The 23,502-nt window shown below is 35.6% G+C and overlaps 1 protein-coding gene across 1 annotated transcript; it reads left to right on the forward strand.

Moving 5' to 3' along the window:
• Positions 1 to 3,574: 3,574 nt before the first annotated feature.
• SPACA1 (sperm acrosome associated 1) lies at positions 3,575 to 22,918 on the forward strand. The gene is made up of 7 exons (XM_002817130.5): positions 3,575 to 4,341; positions 10,205 to 10,261; positions 13,892 to 13,993; positions 15,003 to 15,109; positions 15,739 to 15,874; positions 20,380 to 20,500; positions 22,674 to 22,918. Exons 1-7 carry the CDS (start codon positions 4,134 to 4,136, stop codon positions 22,825 to 22,827), a joined length of 885 nt encoding a protein of 294 aa, XP_002817176.1. The 5' UTR covers positions 3,575 to 4,133; the 3' UTR covers positions 22,828 to 22,918.
• The last annotated feature ends 584 nt before the right edge of the window (positions 22,919 to 23,502 follow it).

The following is a 23,502-nucleotide window of genomic DNA, read 5'->3' on the forward strand; positions in this document are numbered from 1 at the left end:
TTTACTTTAGATGTGTGCAGCTTATTGTATGGCCTATGTTTCAATAATGCTATTTTAAAAAATCTTATTTTGGAACAAAATCTTTACTTACCCCTCAAAGTAACTAGAGAATTTTTAAGGTGAGTACCTATGAGTTTTGGGAAGTACAACTTATATTTTTACCTGCTTCCAAAGCACTCTTTCCCAGAATGCCTGTCCTGTGTTATTAGACGGTTGAAAGTAAAATTAAAATCCTAAGATAATTTAGGTGCATCTGATGTTTAGTGGTTCCATGCAAGAATTCCTAAAGACTCTAAAGATATCCAGTTCTATGATTCTCTTTAATCTACATGTGTGAAAAGTGTAAAAGCTCTGCTATAATTGTGCTGTATACGTCAAAAGGTAGTAGACTTTTATATAGCTTGTTAATAAATATCCTGAAACCATGGGAGCTGTAACACACTGTACAGTTTGTGCTGTGGTGGTGGTACAGAGTAGAGTTAGATGGAGAAACTGTAAATTTGAGACTCTGGGGGAACCTTTGAGTTCAGAAATTAGGACAATTCAGGCTTGTCACCACGGAATCCATGTTTAGAAAGCAGGGTAAGGGGCACACCTATTTTAGCAGTATTAGGGAGACAAAATAGGAAAGCAGTTAAGTTGAGTTTGGAGTGGGCATCGGTAGAGAAGTAGTGAAATGGGACACTGGGATAGACCTTGTTCCTCAGTAACCAAGGGAAATGAGAGAACTTGTTCTTATCATGGACTCAAAAGTAAAAAAAAAAACGAAAGATATGATCACAAAAGCTGTGGGGCAAACTCAATGATATAGGTAAATTTTAAAATTCTGTTTCATGTATTAATCTGGGCACATGTAGCTGAGTGAGGCTGTGCATCTATAACCTGAATAACTACAGATAGGAGACCTTATTCAGTCTTAGAAAATGTGGTTTACACAGCCCTGCAAATAGAGGAATATGAAAGTACCATATGCTTTCTATCAAGACTTATTCACAATGTGATACTTATTCCTGTCACAAATGCCAACCACATTGCTCTAGAATATTATTTAATTTTCAATGGCTTTTAAAATTCTTATTAAAATAGAACATCTTATGGGTACCACTCTTCCTTTAACACATGGAAATTCTTATTGGCTTAAGAAGACCTTCAGTGAGGTAGGGCCTTTATAGGCAGCTACATTTTATTGAGAGGATATAGTCCAACCATTTGAAACTGCTATTCCCGTATTCAAAAATCCAGGGGGGTTCCTACAGCTTTTTAATTTTTTATGCCTATATTTTTCCTGCAGTAGGTTTCCTACAGTTTCTACCACAAAATTCCCACATTGTGTAGCAATACAGTTTTAAGTGATGGACACAGAATAAGGACACAACAGAGGTAAGGGTGTGAAACAAAAAAGCCAGGGGAGAAATCCTGCCTCTGAGATCTTGCTCCAAAAGAGAAATCTCTTCTCCCCTAAAGGTTAGAAATATCACAAGAGTGGTTTGAGAACGTTCTCTCTGGGGGATCACTATGGAGAATGCTTTTTACCAAATCAAGCATATTAAAGCCAAAATCAATTTTATCTCCCAGATAATTATTTTCACAAATATCACTGTAAAGTTTCTAATGTTATAGCAGTACTTAGAACATTGTATTAACTGAATATGTGTGTGTGTGTGTGTGTGTGTGTGTATTTTTTCATGCTTGTGGTGTGTATCAGTGATTTTCATCTTCTTTTTTGGTATGTGGTCATCTCAAACTGCCCAATGAATATTTTCACTTGACTTCTGTTGATACCTCCAACTTAACCTTTAAACAAAATGTCTACTGACTTTCCTAATTCCCTTTATTTGCTCCCTCCCTCACTCCCTTATCCTGCTTAGGCAGCCAGTCATTCCATTTTGTTAATCCTTCCTTTGTTATTTCTCTCACATTCATTTCTCTTTTCATTTTTATGGTAATCCTTTATTTAGGCCTTGATTATCTATCTTGTGCTTATATCACACATACACAAATTGGTCTTCCTTTTCAGAATACAAATTGGTCTTCAAGGGTAGGTAGTGCAGAGACTGGATAGAGGAATGATTTTCCCGCATGCCAAATGAGGCCAAGCAAGGTAAGGTCAGACCAAGATAGGTGAGCTATGTTTGGGCAGAGTGGGGCAGAGGAGTTTAGGCTCTAATCCCCACCTCTTGGAAATTGGAGATGGGGGTGGAGATGCTTAGTTCCAGGCAGGATGAGGTGGGTCAGAGGAGCATATCAGGGATTGAGGGTGGAATTCCTGCTCCTTAGTATCTGCAGGTCAGAGTAGGGTCAGTCCCTCTAGATTCTGTGCCCTGCCCTTCTGGCTAAACACTTATCTTTCATTTATTTGTGGCTAGAGAGAGTACTAGAGAGACAGTAAAAGTTTGTTGAAGCCAGATATTTTACTTTTTCTTATAACTTACATGAGTAACACAGTATTTTATAGGTGATTTATAATGCTGTTATTAGAGGTATTAATAGTCTTTATTTCAGAGTTAAATCTTTCAGGTCCTCTTTGAGACCCATCTGGCTCCCTTTGGAGATGTTTATTTATTAGATTATTAATGTTTCCTTGAATCAGATTACATATTTTAGAGTTTATGGGACTTTCTCTGCTAAAAAAGGATACTATCTTCAGGAAGCAATGAATCCTAAAATTGACTTTGAAACACTCAACAATTTGCCAGCAACAATACTACATATCATCTTTTTAAAGTTTGTGTTTGACGGCATAATTTTTGACTTATTTCTCTCAGGATTCAAAAAAGAAAAATTTTGACTCATTTAGCCATGAAACAAAAGCCTTTACTTCTCAAGATCATATCTAAGTTTCCCATGTTAACGTCCCTCATAATCTTGTCAAGCGCTATATTTTAAGGTATTTTAATTGACATAAATGTTCCCAGAGACTTCTCACCAATACCAATTCGAACTTTAATACTGAAGATGTTTAGCAGTCCTTGTGTTTTCAAAACTAGAAGCCTTTGCAGGAGAAAATATTCAAACACAAAATTTCAACTTCTGCTTCAAACAACCTATTTTGTTACAAATAAGTGTCTCTGAAGAACCTCTTAATACTTTTCTGTTACCTGCTTATCTGTTAGTCTGCTGAGACTAGATATTCAAATATTCCAAAAGCCAGAGTGTATGAAAGTTCACTTTCATCTCACTTGTCATAGGAATTTAAACATTAAGCCTCAAAGTATGGCACCCTATATGTCTTTTCAAAAACAACAACAACCACATTGTGACTACTAGATGAGGTAAAATTTGTAATAACAGAATCAAAAAAAGTCAACCCTAACTTTTCAGCGCTTGAACTCCCAATCACCCCCACTAAAAGCTTCTTCATTGTTAACCTGGAATCATAAGATCACTTATCATAAGAATCACTTATCATCGAGTAAGTGTTCGGGAGATGTGACTGTGAGATCCAGCTTTGTAAATAATTTCTGGATGTTTTTGGGCGAGTCATTTCATCTCTCTGATTCTTAATCTCTTCACTTAAAAATGAGGGACTTGGAGTATCAGATGATTTCTAAATTTCTTCTTACTCAAAGTCTATTATTCTGATCCCAAAGAAGAAATCGAATCCTTCTCAATACATCCCAAATTGGATATTCTGGATAAGAAATTTTGAAACCAAGTCACACAAAGAGTATGTGAGGGCTAAGAAGCCTAGTTTGGGGAAGGGTAAACATTATGTACGAAAAAGAAATGTCTTAGAAGAAAGCAGGCAGGGTGAGCGAGGAGGCAGAAGGGTCGCTCTATAAACCGAGGTAGAAGGAGCACCCGACAGCAACGCCTACCGCACCCGGAAGGCTCAAGGAGGCGCCCTGGGCAGGGAACTTCCGGTTGCGGGGAAGGGCGGCGTCCTCTCCTACGGACTTGTCGCACGCGGCTTGTCATCGCGTTCCGTCTTGCACGCCTCGCAGCTCAGCTCCGCGCGAGTTCCAGGCGCTCAGCCCCGGAGCAGCGCCCCGGCAACCATTGAGGCGTCACGGTTCGTCACGGGATTCGGAGCCGGGCGGCTACGGGCGGGGTGTCGCAGCTCTCTTCGACGTACCTGTCCTCAGGAGCCGCGGCGGCGACTGCGCCTCGGACGGCCGTCGGGGCCGAGAACCATGAGCCCCAGGGGCACGGGCTGCTCCGCCGGGCTGCTGCTGACTGTCGGCTGGCTGCTCCTGGCGGGCCTCCAGTCCGCGCGCGGGACCAACGTCACCGCTGCCGTCCAGGATGCCGGCCTGGCCCACGAAGGCGAGGTGGAGGAGGAGACCGAAAACAACGACAGCGAGACCGCAGAGAACTACGCCCCCCCTGAAACCGAGGATGGTGAGGACGGGAGCTCCCTTGGGGAGCACGCGGAGGCCCCTGTTGACGGAGCAAAGGCCTGCTCTTTGCCTGAGAACCATAATTATGTGTGTTAACGTCTAGAGAGCTCTCTCGCATACCTCAGCCCCGAGTTTGTCCCTTTCTTGCATCCTGTGGCTTTGAAGAAGAATGTGCCCATTCTCCCAGGCCACAGCAAGATACACAGATAAGCACGTATATAGAAACTGCTATAGAAACACTTCTAAATATTGCTTTGGACAAGGAAAAAGATTTTTTTTAAGGGTGGGAGGTAGCCTTCCACCAAGAGGAATCATTTTGACTCCTCTTGCAGTCATTTTCCCTTCTCATAGTAGATTTTTTTTTTTTCAAGTTCCAAGTTGCTTGATTTCCACATTTGCACTTGGGGTTGCAATGGAATTCAGAATCCCCCTTTACGACGATACATCTAGATAGACCAGTATGCCGACAAAACTGCCCAGAAGCCCCATGGCGGCTTCCTGCAGCTCCTAGCCTTGAGCATCTCTGCATTGTGGTGTTTGATTGGTATGTGCAGCCTCGGACAAAGGAATGGAGCAGTAGAAAACACCTGTCAAGGGATCCAGCTAGTGGCTTTGTTAGATGCTACATATTAACCAAGGAACAATGAGCCCCCGCTTGGTGCATACGTTTGCTTTTTTTCTGCCGGCTCATTAAGCAATAAAACTTGACAGGCTGTTGTACATGTCATATTGATTAGTAACTCACATTCTAGCAGGTAGAAGGTCAGCAGCAGGTTTGCTACCTTCTCAAGAAAGATTATTCCTTTCCCTTCTAAATGACCCAGCTGCGATTCTTTTAATATCGTTTGCATTCTCATATCTCTTCAGTCTATACATATCGAGTGACTGCTGTGTCTACCAGCCTTTTATTTCCTGATAGTGATCCTCAGCACCAACAGAAAGAAATGAACTGTCTGAGGTTAACAGTGGGATCGAGGTTTGCACGGCCTGGTAACATTATACTACAGAGAGCTTAAAAAGATCCTTGACTTCGGAAATGTGAAAAAGAAAGATGACTAGGAAAGAAGAGAACACGTTGTAAAGCACAGTAGCTATTGCTTCATTCTCTTCTTTAAAGTAATTGAATTAACAATTTTAATATTAAACTGGCCAAGAAATACTTCTAGCTATAAAATGCTAAATATTATTTAGGCTAAACTCAGGCAATAAAGTTATAATGTCTTACATTCAAATTAAAATGTAGGTTAGTTACTTATTCTCTGAGTCTCAGTTTCCTCATCTACGGACTTCAAGGAATCCATGTACTTTCTGGGATTTTAATACATAACTATTTCATGCGTAAGTGCTTTTTCTTGGGGAGCGAGAGAATCCAAAACTTTAAACAATCTGAGGTGTTAGAGGTCTGAAAATTTCCAGAACGATTATTGAAATTTGCACTGTCCCCTTAACCTTCAGTGGATCAGTAGAAACAGTTATCCCCATTTACTATCCAGGGGACCTTTATTTTTTTTTTAGTCATTTAAAAATAATTTACAAATAAGAATAAAGGGATAGTGAAAACAATTTTGTTAGAAATTTCAAGAAGAATTTAAACATGGAAAAATCCAAATTTTTATTCCATATATCCTAGTTTTGAAGGTGTATGTACCCTAACTGGGCAAAGTACTTTGAATGCAACTAAGTGCTCAACTGTTAAGCATGAACCTGGAATGCATTCCTCGTGTTAATACTGAGTCCAGATTTTGAGTGCATCTTTAATAAATTCTAGCTTATCATTAATCTTGGTTCTTTTTGCACTTGTATTGTCAAAAAACCCAACACTTTTGAAAACTAGAAAGGCATATATTTTGTTGAAGAGAAAGCCATCTTCTTTTCTTCATAATTGGAAAATATTTTCATCTTTAGATTTATAAACACCAATTAGAATGATTGGTCCAATGAATTTTACTGATTTCTACATAATCTTTTCTTTCAGTCACCTTTATATACATATCTTTCATTGCAATATGTTCACTTACAAACCTTGGCAAATAAATGTTGGTGCATAAACGTTATAAAAAAGGAAAGAATACTGTCCACATCCTTTTAGCAAAACAGTATGGCACAAGTTATTGTCACAGTATATTTCAGGATCAAATCTTTCCTGTTGTCAGGCTAACTACATGATAATACCATATATTCTTTTCATCCCCAGAAATATAATGTTTACTCATCAATTCTTAAGTTAGAGAAAATTCATCTAGTGTATTCATCCAAGATAATCATCATCTCTTATTGAGATTTTGCTTATACAATCAATTTCATCATCATCATTAGCATCTAAAGTGCTGTTATCTGTCTCTTTTCATCTTTTGATTCGTTCAATAATTGTGAAATGTTTTTCTCTGTCAGTTTTCTTCTCTCGGCCATTATGGGCAAAAAACGAAAAATTGTGAAATCTCAACTGTGTTCAATAAAAGCCAAAAATAGACTACAAGGAGGATACCTCTAGACTTCTTTTGTATCTTCTTGAAAGATGATGCAATATCTTGGGCAAAGCAATATGAAAACTTGAGATGTTGTAAAATAGCTTGTGTTAGTGTAATTCTTTCACCATTACATTATTTTTCTAGGCAATTACAATCATTCTTTCATTTTTAAATTTTAGTCATTTAAAAATGTAGTTGAAAATAATGAGCAATACCATCATTACGGATGATGAAATATCACAATGTTTCAAGATAAAGAAAAATCATTAAGATACTAAATTTATGGCCAGGCGCGGTGGCTCACGCCTGTAATCCCAGTGCTTCGGGAGGCTGAGGCAGGCAGATCACAAGGTGGAGATCGAGAGCATCCTGGCTAACATGGTGAAACCCCATCTCTACTAAAAATACAAAAAATTAGCCGGGCGTGGTGGAGGGTGCCTGTAGTTCCAGCTACTCGGGAGGCTGAGGCAGGAGAATGGCATGAACCCAGGAGGTGGAGCTTGCAGTGAGCTGAGATTATGCCACTGCACTCCAGCCTGGGCAACAGAGCAAGACTCTGTCTTAAAAAAAAAAAAAAAACTATTAGATTTATATCCTTATACTTTTGTTATACCTTGTATACCCTTTAATATATCTTTTAAATATATTATATCTTTTATACAGGTATACCCTTGGATTTATAAAAAGGGGCCAATAGACCTACATAGTAATTGCAAAATAGAAAGTTGTAGTCTATACAATGGGTTTTATCCTATACAAATATAACTATATGTTATTTTTGTCTTTGGAATACTTCTAAGGAAGAATAGAAGTCATAAAATATCAGCCTTTCAAATCAACTGTCAGAAACTGAAAAACTAAAATTGCACCCTGATGATATATACCTAAAGTTACCATGTGCTGTCCTGAACTAAAGAGAACATTTCAGGATCTGGCCACAACTAAAGGAGCAAGATCATTATCCTCATCACTGTGGATGCCAGGCTTTTGTTAGTGTAGTCTAAGACCCAGTAGATTTTTAGGGAAGCCTCTGCACATTTTTGACTCCTACTGAATTCACTATTGAACTCTCCATTCATTTTTAACTGTCCTATCAAATTAAGACAATCCATAAAATAGTTTTGGACAGCTGGCTTTTCAGCTGTATGTGAAGGACTTTTTATTCCTACAAGGTTTCATTTTGTTAGATTTGCCCATTATTTCGCCCTGTCATTTTTTAGATCCGGATGTATCATCAAATATATTTGCTATCCTTTCTAGCTTTGCAGAATTCTGGATTCAGTCAGCATGATAACAGCATCTTTTTCCAGGTCATTAATAAAAATGTTGAACAGGACAGAGCCCTGTGACACATCACTCCTACCATGTTGATACCAACTGGTTAATTAACAACTGTGGTCTTAGAGTTTAAACAGTTTCACATAAAACTACTGACATTCAGACCATATATATATATATATATTTTTTTTTTTTTACCACTCATATGTTTATAACAAGAAATTTTGACAAATGCCACACTGAAGTCCAGTTACATAGAATTCCACTGACCCACCATTGTAGGATTCCCATTTTTAAAAAAAGTTACTGAGTAACCTAATGGACACTCAATACATCATAGAATATTAAAGCTGAAAGGGACTTTAGAGACTTTCTTATTTAGTCTCATTTTTTTTTCTTTAAGGAAACAAGTTGGAAGAAATTGAACAACTCTCCCAAAGTAGAATGTGTAGTGATTGACTAATGATTTTTGAAAAAGGCTTATATTTAAAAGTAGTGCAGCACTCATTCTCTTAGCCGTGTTTTCTATGTTCAGGATTTGGCTTTTAATTTGTGTCTCTTAATGTGCCTGTAGAAGGTATCTAAGCATTTCACAATTCAAAATGGATCATCATGATAGTCTAAATCATTTATTTTCATTAAAGAAATGACTTAAAGTCAATATTGATTTACTTATGTGCATTGGGTGCTTACTGAGTATTCAAGATACTGTACTGGGGCTGGGCATGGTGGCTTATTCCTGTAATCCCAGCACTTTGGGAGACTGAGACTGGTGGATCACTTGAGGTCAGGAGTTTGAGACCAGCCTGGCCAACATGATGAAACCCCGTCTCTACTGAAAATACAAAAATTAGCTGGGCGTAGTGGCGTGTGCCTGTAGTCCCAGCTACTCAGGAGGCTGAAGCAGAAGAATCACTTGTGCCTGGGAGGCGGAGGTTGCAGTGAGCCGGGATCATGCCACTGCACTCCAGCCTGCGCAACAGAGCAAGACTCTCTCAGAAAAACAAAAACAAAAAACTATATTTGGTGCTCGTAAGTACAGAATAGTAGTGTTTATGAAACTATTTTGAGATTTTACAGTTATCAAAATAGGAAAAAAAACAGCATTATATTAAATTAATAAGTACAAAATGGGTTTAAATTGGGTAATTATATCTTAAGTATGTTTGTAGTACTAAACAATTTATAGAATGCTTTCACACACATTATCCTTATTTAATTCTTACAGCAATCAAATGAGATGGATTTTCCTTTCCAAATTTTGCAGAAGGGTTAACTAAGCCTGACAACATTTAATTAAATTTGCTCAAATGCAAACAGCTAATTAGTGATAGAAGCAGCTCTTTGGACTCCAGTTCGATGTGTTTTCCATGTGATTTGTTGTCCTAGGGTACAATGCCTTTTAAAAGTTATCTTCTAACATCTCACTTTATATTTTTTCTATTGAGATTTTCGTCCTAATTTGAGCTGAAGAATTGCTTATATACTATAGCTAGTGGAATTCTATGCCAAACTTCAAATGATTAGAAAAAGAGAAACATATGATTTAGAACCAACAACACCTAATTTCTTAAATAGTGATATATTCCTATACTAACCTGGTAAAGTGTTGAAATAAATTCTTAGAAATATTTAAATTTACCATCTTAACCTGGGAAATGAGTAGAACTAATCTATGACTTTTATCATTTTCATAAACACTGGTTAAGGGCTTCTTTTTGAATGGAAATTATACACTCAATTTTGGAAAATAGAGAATAGAAAATATTGGTTTTTACAACAGATAGGGCTTTGTGTGTTTTTCTGAGACCATCTATCAAGTTTTGACTCACTATATATCAACTGATGAAAAACATTTTTAAGGTATATACAAAGTTTAAATATAAACCTTCCTATTAGGTTATTTCCTAATTTAATGGACTTCTTTAGAGGTTTGAGACCCTTTTGAATTAGACAATAACAGTACTCAGAATGGCATTGTTTTCTGATTTAAATGGAAAACTTAAAAAATGTCTGCTGCCCATATGATACACATGTCTTTCATCTCCAAGTAAGAGGTGTTTCATTTAGAAAAGTTTTCATATAATTAAATAATGTGTCTTTACCCTTTATGTTTAGTTTCAAATAGGAATGTTGTCAAAGAAGTAGAATTCGGAATGTGCACCGTTACATGTGGTAAGTAGCTTGGAGCAGATGAATAAACCACGTTGTAATTTGCGGGGGAGGAAAGGTAAAAGCAGATAGTGTGCAACTTTGTATTTGTAACTTGTGTACTTTCATGCATCTCTCATGGATTTTTATTTCTAATAACTATAATGTATACACAAAACTCAGGGTGATTGCTTTAAACTGTAAGATATTTTCAGTTTATAATCTCTAAATCTTATTTTAAGCCAGCTCCCTATTTTTTTTTTTCTTTTGGCACATAAACTGCCTTCACCAAAGTAAAATTTTCTCTATCTCACAGATGTTTCGAAGATGAAAGATTTTCCAGTGCATCTCACAGATGTCTTCCCACATATTGTGTTGACAAATTTATCAAGAATTTGCTTATTTGTAATAGTCCATTCTAAATTCTACATTTCTCCAATTTGTGTGTCATGTTTTGGAGAAAAGATGTATTGGCTTTGTGGGGAGAATAATATTCAAAGAATATGACTTAGTCTGATCATTCCATGGATAGAAATTGGACATAAAATTTCTCTAACAAGTTTACAATGAAGTTGATGCTGCTAGTTAGAGGACTACCCTTTGAGAAACAATGCTGTAGACCAGGGTACTGAGAAGACCATAGGTAATTCACAATCAAATTAAATTTCTTCTAAATAGAATCTGCCTTGGAAAGAAAATAGTGATGAGAGGGAAAAGGGGACAATTATCAGAGGATAAGAAGACAAAATCCATTCAGATCTAGATCAGAATGAATTTCACAGGGGTGGCGGTGTCAAAAATTACACCTGAATTGTTTTTATTTGGAGAAGCTTTTTAAAATTGTGGTACAGTATACCTAACATAAAACTTGCCATTTTAGCCATTTTTAAACATACAAGTCCGTGGACTTAAGCATATTCACATCCTTGTGCAACCATCACAACCACCCATCTCAAGAACTTTTTTATTATGTCAAACTAAAATGCCCATTAAACACTAACTTCCTGTTTCCCCCTCCTCCCAGCTCCTGGCAACCACTATTCTTTCTATCTCTTAAAATTGTTTTAACCTGTTTTTTTTTACCTTAATTTCTTAGTAAGTCAGAGTCATAAAATGAGAGAAATCCATGTAGTAAGCCTGCAATTACTTATTTGTGGTTTACATCTTTGTTTAGCTGCTAACTTCGGAAATTTTCACAGGTAGAGAATTATTTTTATGACAGTTCAAGTAATTGCCATTGTTTTCTATTATTTAAAGACAAGTTTAGAAATTGTATTCACTCAAATGATTATTTTTTAAAAATTATTTGCCTACTATGTGCCAGGCATTGTTATAGATGCTAGGGATATGAGCAGACAAAGCAGACAAAACTCTCTGCCCCCAAGCAATGTATAGTTTAGTAAGAGCAGACACATAATATGTAAAACATGTAATGTATCAGATGGTAATAAGTTATACAAAAAAAAAAACTAGAAAAAGCAATATTTTGTGCCAAAAATGTTAAAAACCTTTCAATTTAGAACTAGAAGAGAAAAATGCCTTGATGAAAATTCTGTTGAACTTCTGAAACAATATTTTAGCAGTCAAAAAGTTTTCTTTTATATCCAGGCAGATTTTTAGGTGTTACTTGGTATTACAGAAAATCCCACACCTACATGCATCTCAGTGAACTGTATTTAGTTAAATAAATAAATACATAAAATAGCTGCTTTAGGCCGGGCACGGTGGCTCACGCCTGTAATCCCAGCACTTTGGGAGGCCAAGGCAGGTGGATCACGAGGTCCAGAGATCGAGGCCATCGTGGCCAACATGGTGAAACCCCATCTCTACTAAAAATACAGAAAAATTAGCTGGGCACGGTGGCACATACCTGTAGTCCCAGCTACTTGGGAGGCTAAGGCAGGAGAATTGCTTGAAGCCAGGAAGCAGAGGTTGCGTGAACTGAGATGGCACCACTGCACTCCAGCCTGGCGACAAAGCGAGACTCCATCTCAAAAACAAAACAAAACAAACAATAACAAAAAAACTGCCTTAAAAATATTAACAATAGCATGTTAATTACTACGGAATTAAGGCTGTGCTTCCAAAGACGCTTTCAGGTTGGCCGTGGTGGCTCACGCCTGTAATCCCAGCACTTTGGGAGGCTGAGGCTGGAGGATCACCAGGTCAGGGGTTCGAGACCAGCCTGACCAACATAGTGAAACCCTGTCTGTGCTAAAAATACAAAAATTAGCTGGGCATGGTGGCACGCACCTGTAATCCCAGCTATTCAGGAGGCTGAGGCAGGAGAATTGCTTGAACCCGGGAGGCGGAGGTTGCAGTGAGCTGAGATTGCACCACTGCACTCTAGCATCTGCGACAGAGCAAGACAACGTCTCAAAAAAAAAAAAAAAAAAAACTTTCATAAACTCAAGTGGAGCCGTACTTCAGCCATTCTCAGCCATCATCTCTCTTAACCAAAGACCTTCTTCCTTCCATCCTTCCATTTTCTTGTTTCATGTGTAGCCTTCTCCCTTACTATTCAAAGTGTGGTCCACAGACTGCATCAGTATCACCTGGGAGCTTGTTAGAAATGCAAAATCTCAAACCCATTCAAGAACAGCTAAATCAAAATTTGCATTTTGGTAAGATCTCCAGGTGACTTGCATGCACTGTCAAGTTTGAGAAGCAGTTATAAGACACCTCTAGTCATCGACTTTCCTTTGCCCTCTAAAATAACATCGTAGAGGGGCTGGAAGAGGAAATCTGGTAGTTAAGGAAATAAAAATGGACTCTTTCTTAGCCTGTCTTAACATGGGACACGGTTCAACATGTAGCTAATCCCACGTTTTGTTATTTCTCTCAGTTGTGGTGATGTGAGGCAAACTCTGGAATTCTGAGATCAGTTAGGAAAGTTAAGTTCTTGTTACAAAAAGTGTGACAATCTAAAGAGAGCATCTTGTTGGAAATGGAGATTTGGTCAGTAATAGGTTCTCCTCTCTATATTTAATACAGACATTTTATGAATCTAAATATTTAAAGGCATCATTTATGCTAAAATGTGATTTTTTATTTTCCTTCAGAAACTTTCCCCATGCTTCCCCAAAAAGTTCCATGGTCAAATAAATTTGGGAAATATTGTATACCACTATATTCCATCAAATCCACGAATTTATGGACTGTAAGAAGTATATTTTATGTACTCTAAAAAGGAAAAATACTGCCAATTAATTTATGACATGTTATCAATTGTAAATGTATTCTTATTTTAAAGATGTTAAAATGTAAAAATTTTACATCTTAGATCAATGAGAATGTACACAATAGCATGTTAATTTACTAGCATATTAAAAGTTCCCTCAAAATTCCATAGTAAAGCGGTCCCTTTAATTTCATTTGATGTACCATTTTCAAATGTGTATGATCATGGAATCCTTTTTCTTATGGTAACCAGAGGAACTAGTGTTTCACATAACTCACTCCAGAAAATACTGTTTTAGGAAATGATTCAAAATGAAGAGCCAAAAAAATTTTAAGTGTTATCGTTCTGAATTTAGGAACTTAATTTCTAAAATTAGAAGAAAAGTCTTAAGAAAAGACCTTGGTGGGAAAGTGAAGACACTCTGGAATCAGTTTTTTTCTTAACATTTGCCTTTTTTTAATTTTAAACCAAAGGTATCGGTGTTAGAGAAGTTATATTAACAAATGGATGCCCTGGTGGTGAATCCAAGTGTGTTGTACGGGTAGAAGAATGCCGTGGACCAATAGATTGTGGCTGTGAGTTGAATTATGTATTGGAGGGAGACTGTGGGCAAGAGTTTACTCTGGGGAAATATTTTTCACCTCAGGTTGCCACTGAGTAGAAGGAGGCAACTAGCTGACATACTGAAAGAAAATCATAAAATTTTAAATTCCACTTCTTTAAACAGTTATAGTTCTGAGCAACTTTCTGATTTTGCTTCACATTTTTTCAGAGACATCTAAAATTGAACATATATTCTCTATAATACACTGGAGGCTTACTGTATATAGGGTCTATAGTTGAGGCTGTCCTGTGGCGAAATGCTTTTGATGCTTTAGTCATGGCATTTTGTCAGTAGATTGGTAAACTTTAAATTGGGAACTTTGACAGCTATTCCATATCACATTATGCTGTTCTGAAATTTCAGTATCTCTAATGGGAGTCCCTAACCAGTACACTGGAAGCCACTAATAGATCTCATAGTTTAGTCTAACAGATCACTAGGTCAATTACAACTTATTCTGCATAAGGAGCAGAGAGCCATGGTGTCTCCTCACCTGCTTCTTTTGGTGACTTTATCTTTGCACCTATCAGTCTTCTGTTCCTCTACACTCAAACTCCCAATTATGTTTGATAATTTCCAGCATATAGTTGATTTTTAAAACTGGAGGTTGCTTTTTAAAGTAGTATTGTGACACCTGTAATCTTAGCACTTTGGGAGGCCGAGGCAGGAGAATCACTTGAGCTCAGGAGTTTGAGACCAGCCTGGGCAGCATGGTGAAACCTCCATCTCTTCAAATTTTTTTTTTAATTAGCCAGGCACAGTGGCATCTGCATGTAGTCCCAGCCACTTGAGAGGCTGAGGTGGGAGGATGGCTTGAACCCAGGAGGCAGAGGTTGCAGTGAGCCAAGATCATGCCACTGCACTCCAGCCTGGGCGACAGAACCAGATCCTGTCTCAGGAAAAAAAAAAAAAAAAAGTAGTGTCATATATAAAGCAATTTATAATGCCCAATGGTATTTATGTGCTTAATTTTTTTTCAGGGGGTAAACCAATTTCGGAAAGTCTTGAAAGTGTTAGACTGGCATGTATTCACACATCTCCTTTAAATCGTTTCAAATATATGTGGAAACTTCTAAGGCCAGACCAAGTGAGTAATGAATGGATATAACCTGGTGCTTTCTAGTGAGTAATAAAATTTGTTTCTCATTTCTGATGGCTTTCAGAAAACTTTCTTTTTAAAAGCAGTTTGCCAAAATGAAGTTAAGAATTATACAACTTTATTATTTTGGAATTTTAAAATTTTCATTATTTACTAGGACTAAACTTTACATACGTCTAAGGGCCAGCTATAATCAGAACTTTAAAACGTCCATTTTATACAAAGTATTCCATTTCGGAAGCAAGGTTTTCATTGACTTATATAGGAGTTGCATAATGATAGCAGTGGCTAACATTAATTAAGGGTTTATTAAGTGCCAGACATGACACTGAGTGCTAGAGCCTTTTTTAATCCATATAACAATTCTGTGAGGTAATCACTACCATTATACCCATTTTTACAGGTAAGTAACTAACTTGTCCACAGTCACACAGGCAGGAAGTGGTAGGGTTGGGATTTGAAGTCTGGATTGTGTGACTGAAAATCCATGTAGATCATTAATTACTAAACTAGGCTAAGAGAGCAGTAACCCTCCTTTCCTTAAGGGAAATAAATTGTTTCCTGGTAAGTGTACATGAAGAATGTTGATACTTTGTTATTTTTTTCTTTTTAAATAGCAATCCATTGTACTTGTAAATGATTCAGCAATCCTAGAAGTACGCAGGGAAAGTCACCCCTTGGCTTTCGAGTGTGATACACTGGATAATAATGAAATAGTAGCAACTATTAAATTCACAGTCTATACGAGCAGTGGTAAGTGTCCAGCAATGTCTTGGTTTGCTTATATGCCAAACTTTAAAGAGCATTAAAACCACTTAGAGGCTTGTTAAAACACCAATCTCTAGCCCTACCCCCAGAGTTTCTGATTCATTAGATCTGGGATGGGACTGGAACAAGAATTTCCATTTCTAACAAGTTTCCCTGTTGCTGCTGGTCCAGAGACCACACTTTGAGAACCACTGGTTTACATCATTTAGACTTTTCTACAAGATACTACTTAATTTCTTTTTCACAAAGTAGTCACAAAGTCCTCACTTTGGGAAACTGGTGTATTTCTTAAGTATCTTCAGAGAACAGTCCTCAAACTTGAATTATATTCTTGCTTTTACTTTCATTATAAAAGTGAAAATGGATAAATGGAATTCTCATGGATGCTTATGAAAATTTTCATTCAGTAAAATAAATAAAATTAAGAAATACGATGTCAAAGTATGTCTCTTTAAAAATTACATATTTGAAGCAAATGTTTTTTGATGAAGCACTAATACAGTTCTCAAAAATATACATATCACAAAATGCAAATGTTGTCCTGAATGTCATTTTACATATTAGAAACCAATTTTCCTTGTGAGATAGATCCATTTGCCTATATTCAATTTAATCTATGATGGCTTACATATCCAGGTAATTATTTCCTTTTGTTCAGCTGCTCTTAACTGTTTTAATTGTTGTTATCAACTTTGTTCTTAGGGATGTGGGGACTTGGTCACAAGTTCTTTTGAGAATCCTATCAAGGCTCAGGATCCTTTTTCCAGAAAAATGTCCACATACACAAATATGCCAAAAGTTACATGTAACTTTAAAGGCGTTTTTGGACTTCTTGAAGCTATTTCTGAACACAAAGAGCTTCTGCTGTAGTTTAGAGATACCACACAACATAACCATTTTATTGAAATGAAAACAGATTAAAATATTTTAGGGTGATTTTAAAAAATAAACTACTATTTAAACTTTTTTTGATATGCTGTTTAATGAGTTTAGAAACATCTTCATGGTGAAAGCTAATAATCTTATTCCTCTATTGGGATATCAGATGTCGTTAAAAGAATAATTTTCAATAAAGCTCTAAAAAAGGCAAGAGAATAAAAACATCATTAAACTAAAAAATATCTCAACTATCCCTCGTTCATGATATTAAAGGTGTGTGGAGCCATTCTCAGTCTTTGTCCCTACTATCTCGTCCCTGTTAGGACAATTCAGTGTGGTTAGCTCCTCTCATAATTAGAAGGGAGCATGCATTTGGTAATGTATATGTTAAAGGCTGGAGCACAGACCCTAAAATGTCAGGCCTTTATTGAGACAAAGTTAACTTCTCTCTCTCATAGCAGCAGTCCAGGAATGGTGGGATAGCTCTGCCATCTCAGTACATGCACTGATTGAATGACAAAATATTTTTAGAACACTCCAGTATCTATTAATTTCTTTAAACATGACAATTGGGTACACCACTGCAACAGACCCCTTTGGCTGATTAGAAATCAAACAAATGTTTTGGCTAGAAATGTCTACATAGTATGGTACTAGCATGAAATAAATATGTAATTGAGATATTTTTAGGGTAAATATGGTTTCCCTAGTGAAAAATTCTCATCCATTCACTTAAATATCAGATTTTTCACTCCCACAGTAGTTGTCTTTCATAATTAGGCATTGTTAAAAAAGATACTTTGAAGTACTCAGAATGTGACTATATTTGGAAATAGGACTTTTTGCAGATGTAATTAGTTAAGATGAGGTTGTACTAGAGCAGAGTGGGCCTTTAATCCAATATAACTGGTGCCCTCATAAGAAGAGGAATATTTGGGCATGCTTGTGCACACACACACACACATACACACAAACACAGATGGAAAGTGGGGCGGGGAATGCCAGGTGAAGACACAGAGAGACAGACATAGGGAGAAGACAGCCATGTGAAAATGCAGACAAAAATTGGAGTTATGCTACCAGAATCCAAGGAATGTTTGAGCCTACCAGAAGCTCAGAAGCTGTAAGAGACAAGGAAGGATCCTCCCCAAGAACCTTCAGTGGGAGCATGGCTCGGCCAACACATTGTTTTCAGACTTCTAGCCTCCAAAACTGCGAGACAATACATTTCTGTTGTTTTCAAGTCACCCAGTTTGTGGTACTTTGTTATGGTGGTCCTAGGAAGCTAATAAGTACATAAGCTTAGGTTATCTAAAAGGTGAGAGTGTCAAATTTAGCCTATTTTTCATTAAATATTTCAATAGGAAATTGAGCCTATTTTTTTCATTACCTGTAAAAATAGTCTAGGTGACCCTTGCAAGACTACTGTTGTAATAAATAAAATCTTCATGCCCCTCACTCTCCACCCTGTCTCAGCTAACATTGCAGAGTAATGGATAAATGAAATTTGCATTTCTCCTTGTCAGGTTTCAGTTCTGAAAGGTGTCTTTTATTTAAGTTTCCAAAATGCCACACTTGTGTAAATCTAAAATTATTTTGAAATAAAAAGATTTTTAAAAATCCAACAATGTTGGAACGTAAATATAGATGTACTTTCTCTAGCATACTTGGAACTATTTAGCGAGATCCCTAACTTGAGTTTATAGCTCTAGAATTGCTAGGCAAAATGGAAACTTATACTCCATGATGTGTAACAGATAGGGAAACAAATCCAGAAAAATAAGCAGTTGAGATTGCTCATATAGAAGACTACTTCTGACAGAGTAGTACTTATCAGAATCAAAATATTTAAATAGTCAAAATATACCTTGTACAAATTAAACCTCCCTGGACCTTGGTTTACTTATCTGTATAATGCAGTAGTTGGATCAGATGATCTCTGTAGTTCTTTCTTCCATGAATCTTTTATGATTCCAGAATTTGGGGTCATAAAAGAGCTACAATAAAGCTATATAATTCACAAAGTAAGTAATATTCTGTGTTAATTGGCTTTTTACCAGTTTACAATGTAGCAATACTATAATACATATGGTAGATTGGCTTTGTCTCTTTAATAACCTTATTTGCTGAAAGAGCAGAGAGATATGGGAGAGAATGCTTGAGGTAAGAGTGGTGCATGAGGTGGGTACAGTGGTGTGTGCCTATAATACTAGCTACTTGGGAGGCTGAGGTGGGAGGATCACTTGAGCCCAGGAGTTCAAGGCCAGCCTGGGCAATATAGCAAGACCCCATTTCCTAAAGAGAGAGGGGTCGGGGTATGTGGATATGTGTATAGAAAACAATGAGCTTCAATTCCTTTCTTATAGCAAATATAAAAATTAGAGACGTATCATAGTCTTAAGTGTAAAAGCTAAACCCATAAAGTTTTAGGAAAGAAATATAGGAGAATATTTGCATGATTCAGGAGTAGGCAAAGGTTTCTTAGACATAATTCAGAAAACAATCACCATAAAAGGAAACATTGAATAAATCAGACTGCATCAAAATTAAAAACTTCAGCTCATTACCAAAAATCATTGGGATAATGAATAGGCAAGCCAAAATCTGGTAGAAAACATTTATAAAACATGTACAGTCAGTACAATCAGTTTGAGAAAGTTCTCATGGTTTCTTAGACAGCTAAACACACATCTGTCTACCCTACGACCTAGCAATTCTATTATTAGACATTTAGCCAAAAATTAAGATATATATTCACAAAATGACTTGTATAAGAATGTTCATGGCAGCTTTATTTATAGTATCTCACAACTGGAACAGCCTAGATATCCATCAGTAGGAGGATGAGTAAACAAATTGTGGCGTATACCTAGTAATAAAAAAAATGATAGTTGCATTTACCAGTATGGGTGAATTTCTAAAACATTATTCTAAGTAAACAAATCTTTACACAAGAGATTACCTAGTGTGTGTTTCCATTTATATGTAGTTCTAGAATAGTCAGAGCTAATCTATGGTGGAAAAGAAAATCAGGATACTTGTTGCCTCTGGAGGATGAGGAAGGAGTTAATTAGGAAGAGGCTCAAGGGAACTTTCTGGGGTATAGTAATATTCTATATCTTGGCTAGCATTTAGTTACATATATGAGTTTGCCTTTGTCAAAACTAAGCAAATGTACATTTAAGATCTTTGTGCAATTCTTCGTGTGAAAATTTTATTTCAAAGAAAAAACTAATATTGAACTCCAGTTAACGATATGCTTGCTGAAAAGTTTTTGGGGAAGTGTACTGACATTTGCAAATTATATTGAAATGCATAAAAAATAAGATGGATTAATGAATTGATAGAGAAATGGATAGATGAATTTTAAAATATTAATGGTAGTATTTAGATGGTGGTAATACAGGATGTTCGTTGTCAAATTCTTTTAACTTTTTTGCATGTTTGAAAAGGACATTTCAAACATGCAGAGCAAGATCATTAATAATTTTCTCTGCACTAAGTATTTCTTTATGTTTCTAGAGTTGTTTTTCAAATATTAACTTTTAAGTTAGATATTCATTTCCTTTTCCTCAGTAGTAATACTCATTAGGTTTGTGTGTTTTCTCTAGAATTGCAGATGAGAAGATCAAGCCTACCAGTCACTGATGTAGCCCTAATTTTTGTGCTGACCATAGGAGTCATTATCTGTGTATTTATAATCTTCTTATTGATCTTCATAATCATAAATTGGTAGGTGAATGGTGGAATGCATCATCACCCTTGATTGACATCCTCCTCTTCTTCCCCCTCCTCATCCAGTGAATTGCAAAGCCCTGTCCGTGATGTCTCCTACATGTTGCCTTGAAACTGTCCATCTCCTTTCATTACTCCTGTGACTGCCCTAGTTCAGACTACGCCGTCTCTTTATGTAGATGCTTTTTAAAACAATCTCATGACTTGCTTCTCCAACTGTGAGAGAGCTTTTAAATGCAATTTTTACAATTTTACATGGTAATTGCTTTAAAAAGTTTTATTTAATGAATATTTGTGTTGTCCAGTTGTGGTTCTCTCAACTCTAAAACTTGGTTATTGTAAACTACTAGTTCATTTGTATGACAATATTTATAATACCTACATGAGTAGTACACGCTGGTAAGTCTGAGGGCTCATATACTATCGATTTGTAGCTGATGCATCACAAACTAAAAATGAATAATGAATACAAAGGCACTTCTTAGAGAAGAGGTAATATATATGTTTTATATATAAGTACATATATATACAATATATGTACATATAATGTATATACAATATACATATATCTTCTATGTACATATAATGTATATACAATATACATATATCTTCTATGTACATATAATGTATATACAATATACATATATCATATATAGGTCATATATGTGTACCAAATATGTATATAGTATCTATTATTTATATATAATATATAATATACATGAGTATATAATATATGGGTTATATAATATATATGTAGATATATGTATGTATAACATATATATAACCTCATATCTAAGAAGTGCCTTTTTATTATTTTGTTTGTGATGCATATATATTACATATGATTGTGTATACATCACATATATATGTGGTATGTATGTATATGAGCCCTCAGGCTTACCAGGGTGTAATACTCATGTAACTATTATAAATATCATCATATATATTACATATGTATATTTGTACCATGTATACACATATATATTTGAACTGTATATGTATACAAACATGTGTATTATGTATATACATACATATACATATATGTATGTATGTGTATACATATATAGACACACGTATGTAATATATATGTATCACAGACTAAAAATAATGAATAAAAAACACTTATTAGAGAAGAGGTAATATATATTATATTTACATGCATGTATATATAATACATACATAACATATATAATATATACACATATGTATTATATATACATATAGTACATACATATGACCTGTATACAGTATGTATACAGTATGTATATAGTAAATATATACTATATTTACATATATAATATATATACCATATATACATATATACTATATGTACACATATAATATATATACTATATGTACACATATAATATATATACTATATGTACACATATAATATATATACTATATGTACACATATAATATATATACTATATGTACACATATATATACTATATATACATATATAGTATATATTACATCTTCTTTAAGAAGTGCCTTTTTATTCATTATTCATTTTTAGTTTATGATGCATCCAGCTGGATGCATCATCACAATGAATTGGCTGGAAAATGATTTTGTTATGTATTGTAGGAAATCCACTGAGGACTTTAAGCAAAAACAATTGTTTTCATAAAATTTTCCAAAAGAATTATTTTTTTGAGTATGTCCCAGACCCCCCACCCCTGTAAAAGTGTTTTTAAAAATCAGCCTTCCAATTTTTTTTCCTGAGTAGGTATAGTCATGTAACCCTAGTGTAGATGCTGAACATTTTTGACTAGTAATTTTTATCATTATAATTTTTTAAAATTTTATTCTTTATTGAGATAAAATTTGAATATAAAATTTATGATTTTTACCATTTTAAAGTATACAGTTCAGTAGTCATAAATACATTTATATTCTTTTTCTTTCCTTTATAATATATCTGTAATATAGCTGTAATGTAATGTACCTGTAATATATATACAGGTACAAATATATATACAGGTTATATATATTTGTATATGTACAAGTTATATATATTTGTACCATATATAATATATACATACAGGTAATACACACACACACACACACACATATATATATATTTCTATACATAGAAAATATAGAAATCTATTCAGTTTTAGTTTTCACTTCATATGGTGGTTTTGGTTTTTGTTTTTTCTTCCAGGGCAGCAGTCAAGGCTTTCTGGGGGGCAAAAGCCTCTACACCTGAGGTACAATCTGAGCAGAGTTCTGCAAGATACAAAGATTCAACTTCTCTTGACCAATTACCAACAGAAATGCCTGGTGAAGACGATGCTTTAAGTGAATGGAATGAATGATGTTTGAATGATATATAACAAACCAAAGGATATTACAGAATATTAGATTCATTATTATAAAAATAAAATACACATTGAAATACTTTAATAATGTTGCAATGGATTGCCACAGTGTGAAGGACATGCAATGTGGGTATCGGACTGTTTTATCAGGGCATTTTTCCAGTACAGTTATCAAATATTACTTTTAATTTGTTCTCAACACTTATTTCAGGTAATAGCTTGGGGATATTTATCTAAAGGTACCCCCAACAAATCTTCTAAGTGCATTTTTGATCACTTTGATAACTTCTTAGGTGATTTGCCTGTTTTGTCTTAAATAAGAACAACGTAATATAGAAATGCTTTACATATTAGACTTTCTCTCCCCTAGAAGCACTGGGTTGAACTTGCTAAAGCAAATCATACTTTAGAATCTCTGCAGGGAATGTGACGTACAAAGTTTGTAAGACATGAAGTAATAATGATAATGATAACAATAAATACTTAGTGACTACTATGTGCCAAGCGTTGCTCAACCTATTTTCCATATATTAGGTGACTTAAATATGATTGTATATAGGAAATATGTAAGGAAGAACTGGAGAGGAACTTGGAGGTGCCTGAGGAAATGACATCAATTTAAGACGTCCTGTATTTCTCAGAGAAGCAGTGAGTTAAGGACTTTTGAATTAC

The sequence above is a fragment of the Pongo abelii genome, chromosome 5 (assembly GCF_028885655.2).
Source record: "Pongo abelii isolate AG06213 chromosome 5, NHGRI_mPonAbe1-v2.0_pri, whole genome shotgun sequence".
Lineage (NCBI taxonomy): Eukaryota > Metazoa > Chordata > Mammalia > Primates > Hominidae > Pongo > Pongo abelii.

Coding starts and splice junctions, on each gene's coding strand:
- SPACA1 (XM_002817130.5), top strand. CDS start 4,134: ATGAGCCCCAGGGGCACGGGCTGCTCCGCCGGGCTGCTGCTGACTGTC. Junction 13,994..15,002: donor TGGACCAATAGATTGTGGCT/GTGAGTTGAATT, acceptor ATTTTTTTTCAG/GGGGTAAACCAATTTCGGAA. Junction 15,875..20,379: donor CACAGTCTATACGAGCAGTG/GTAAGTGTCCAG, acceptor TGTTTTCTCTAG/AATTGCAGATGAGAAGATCA.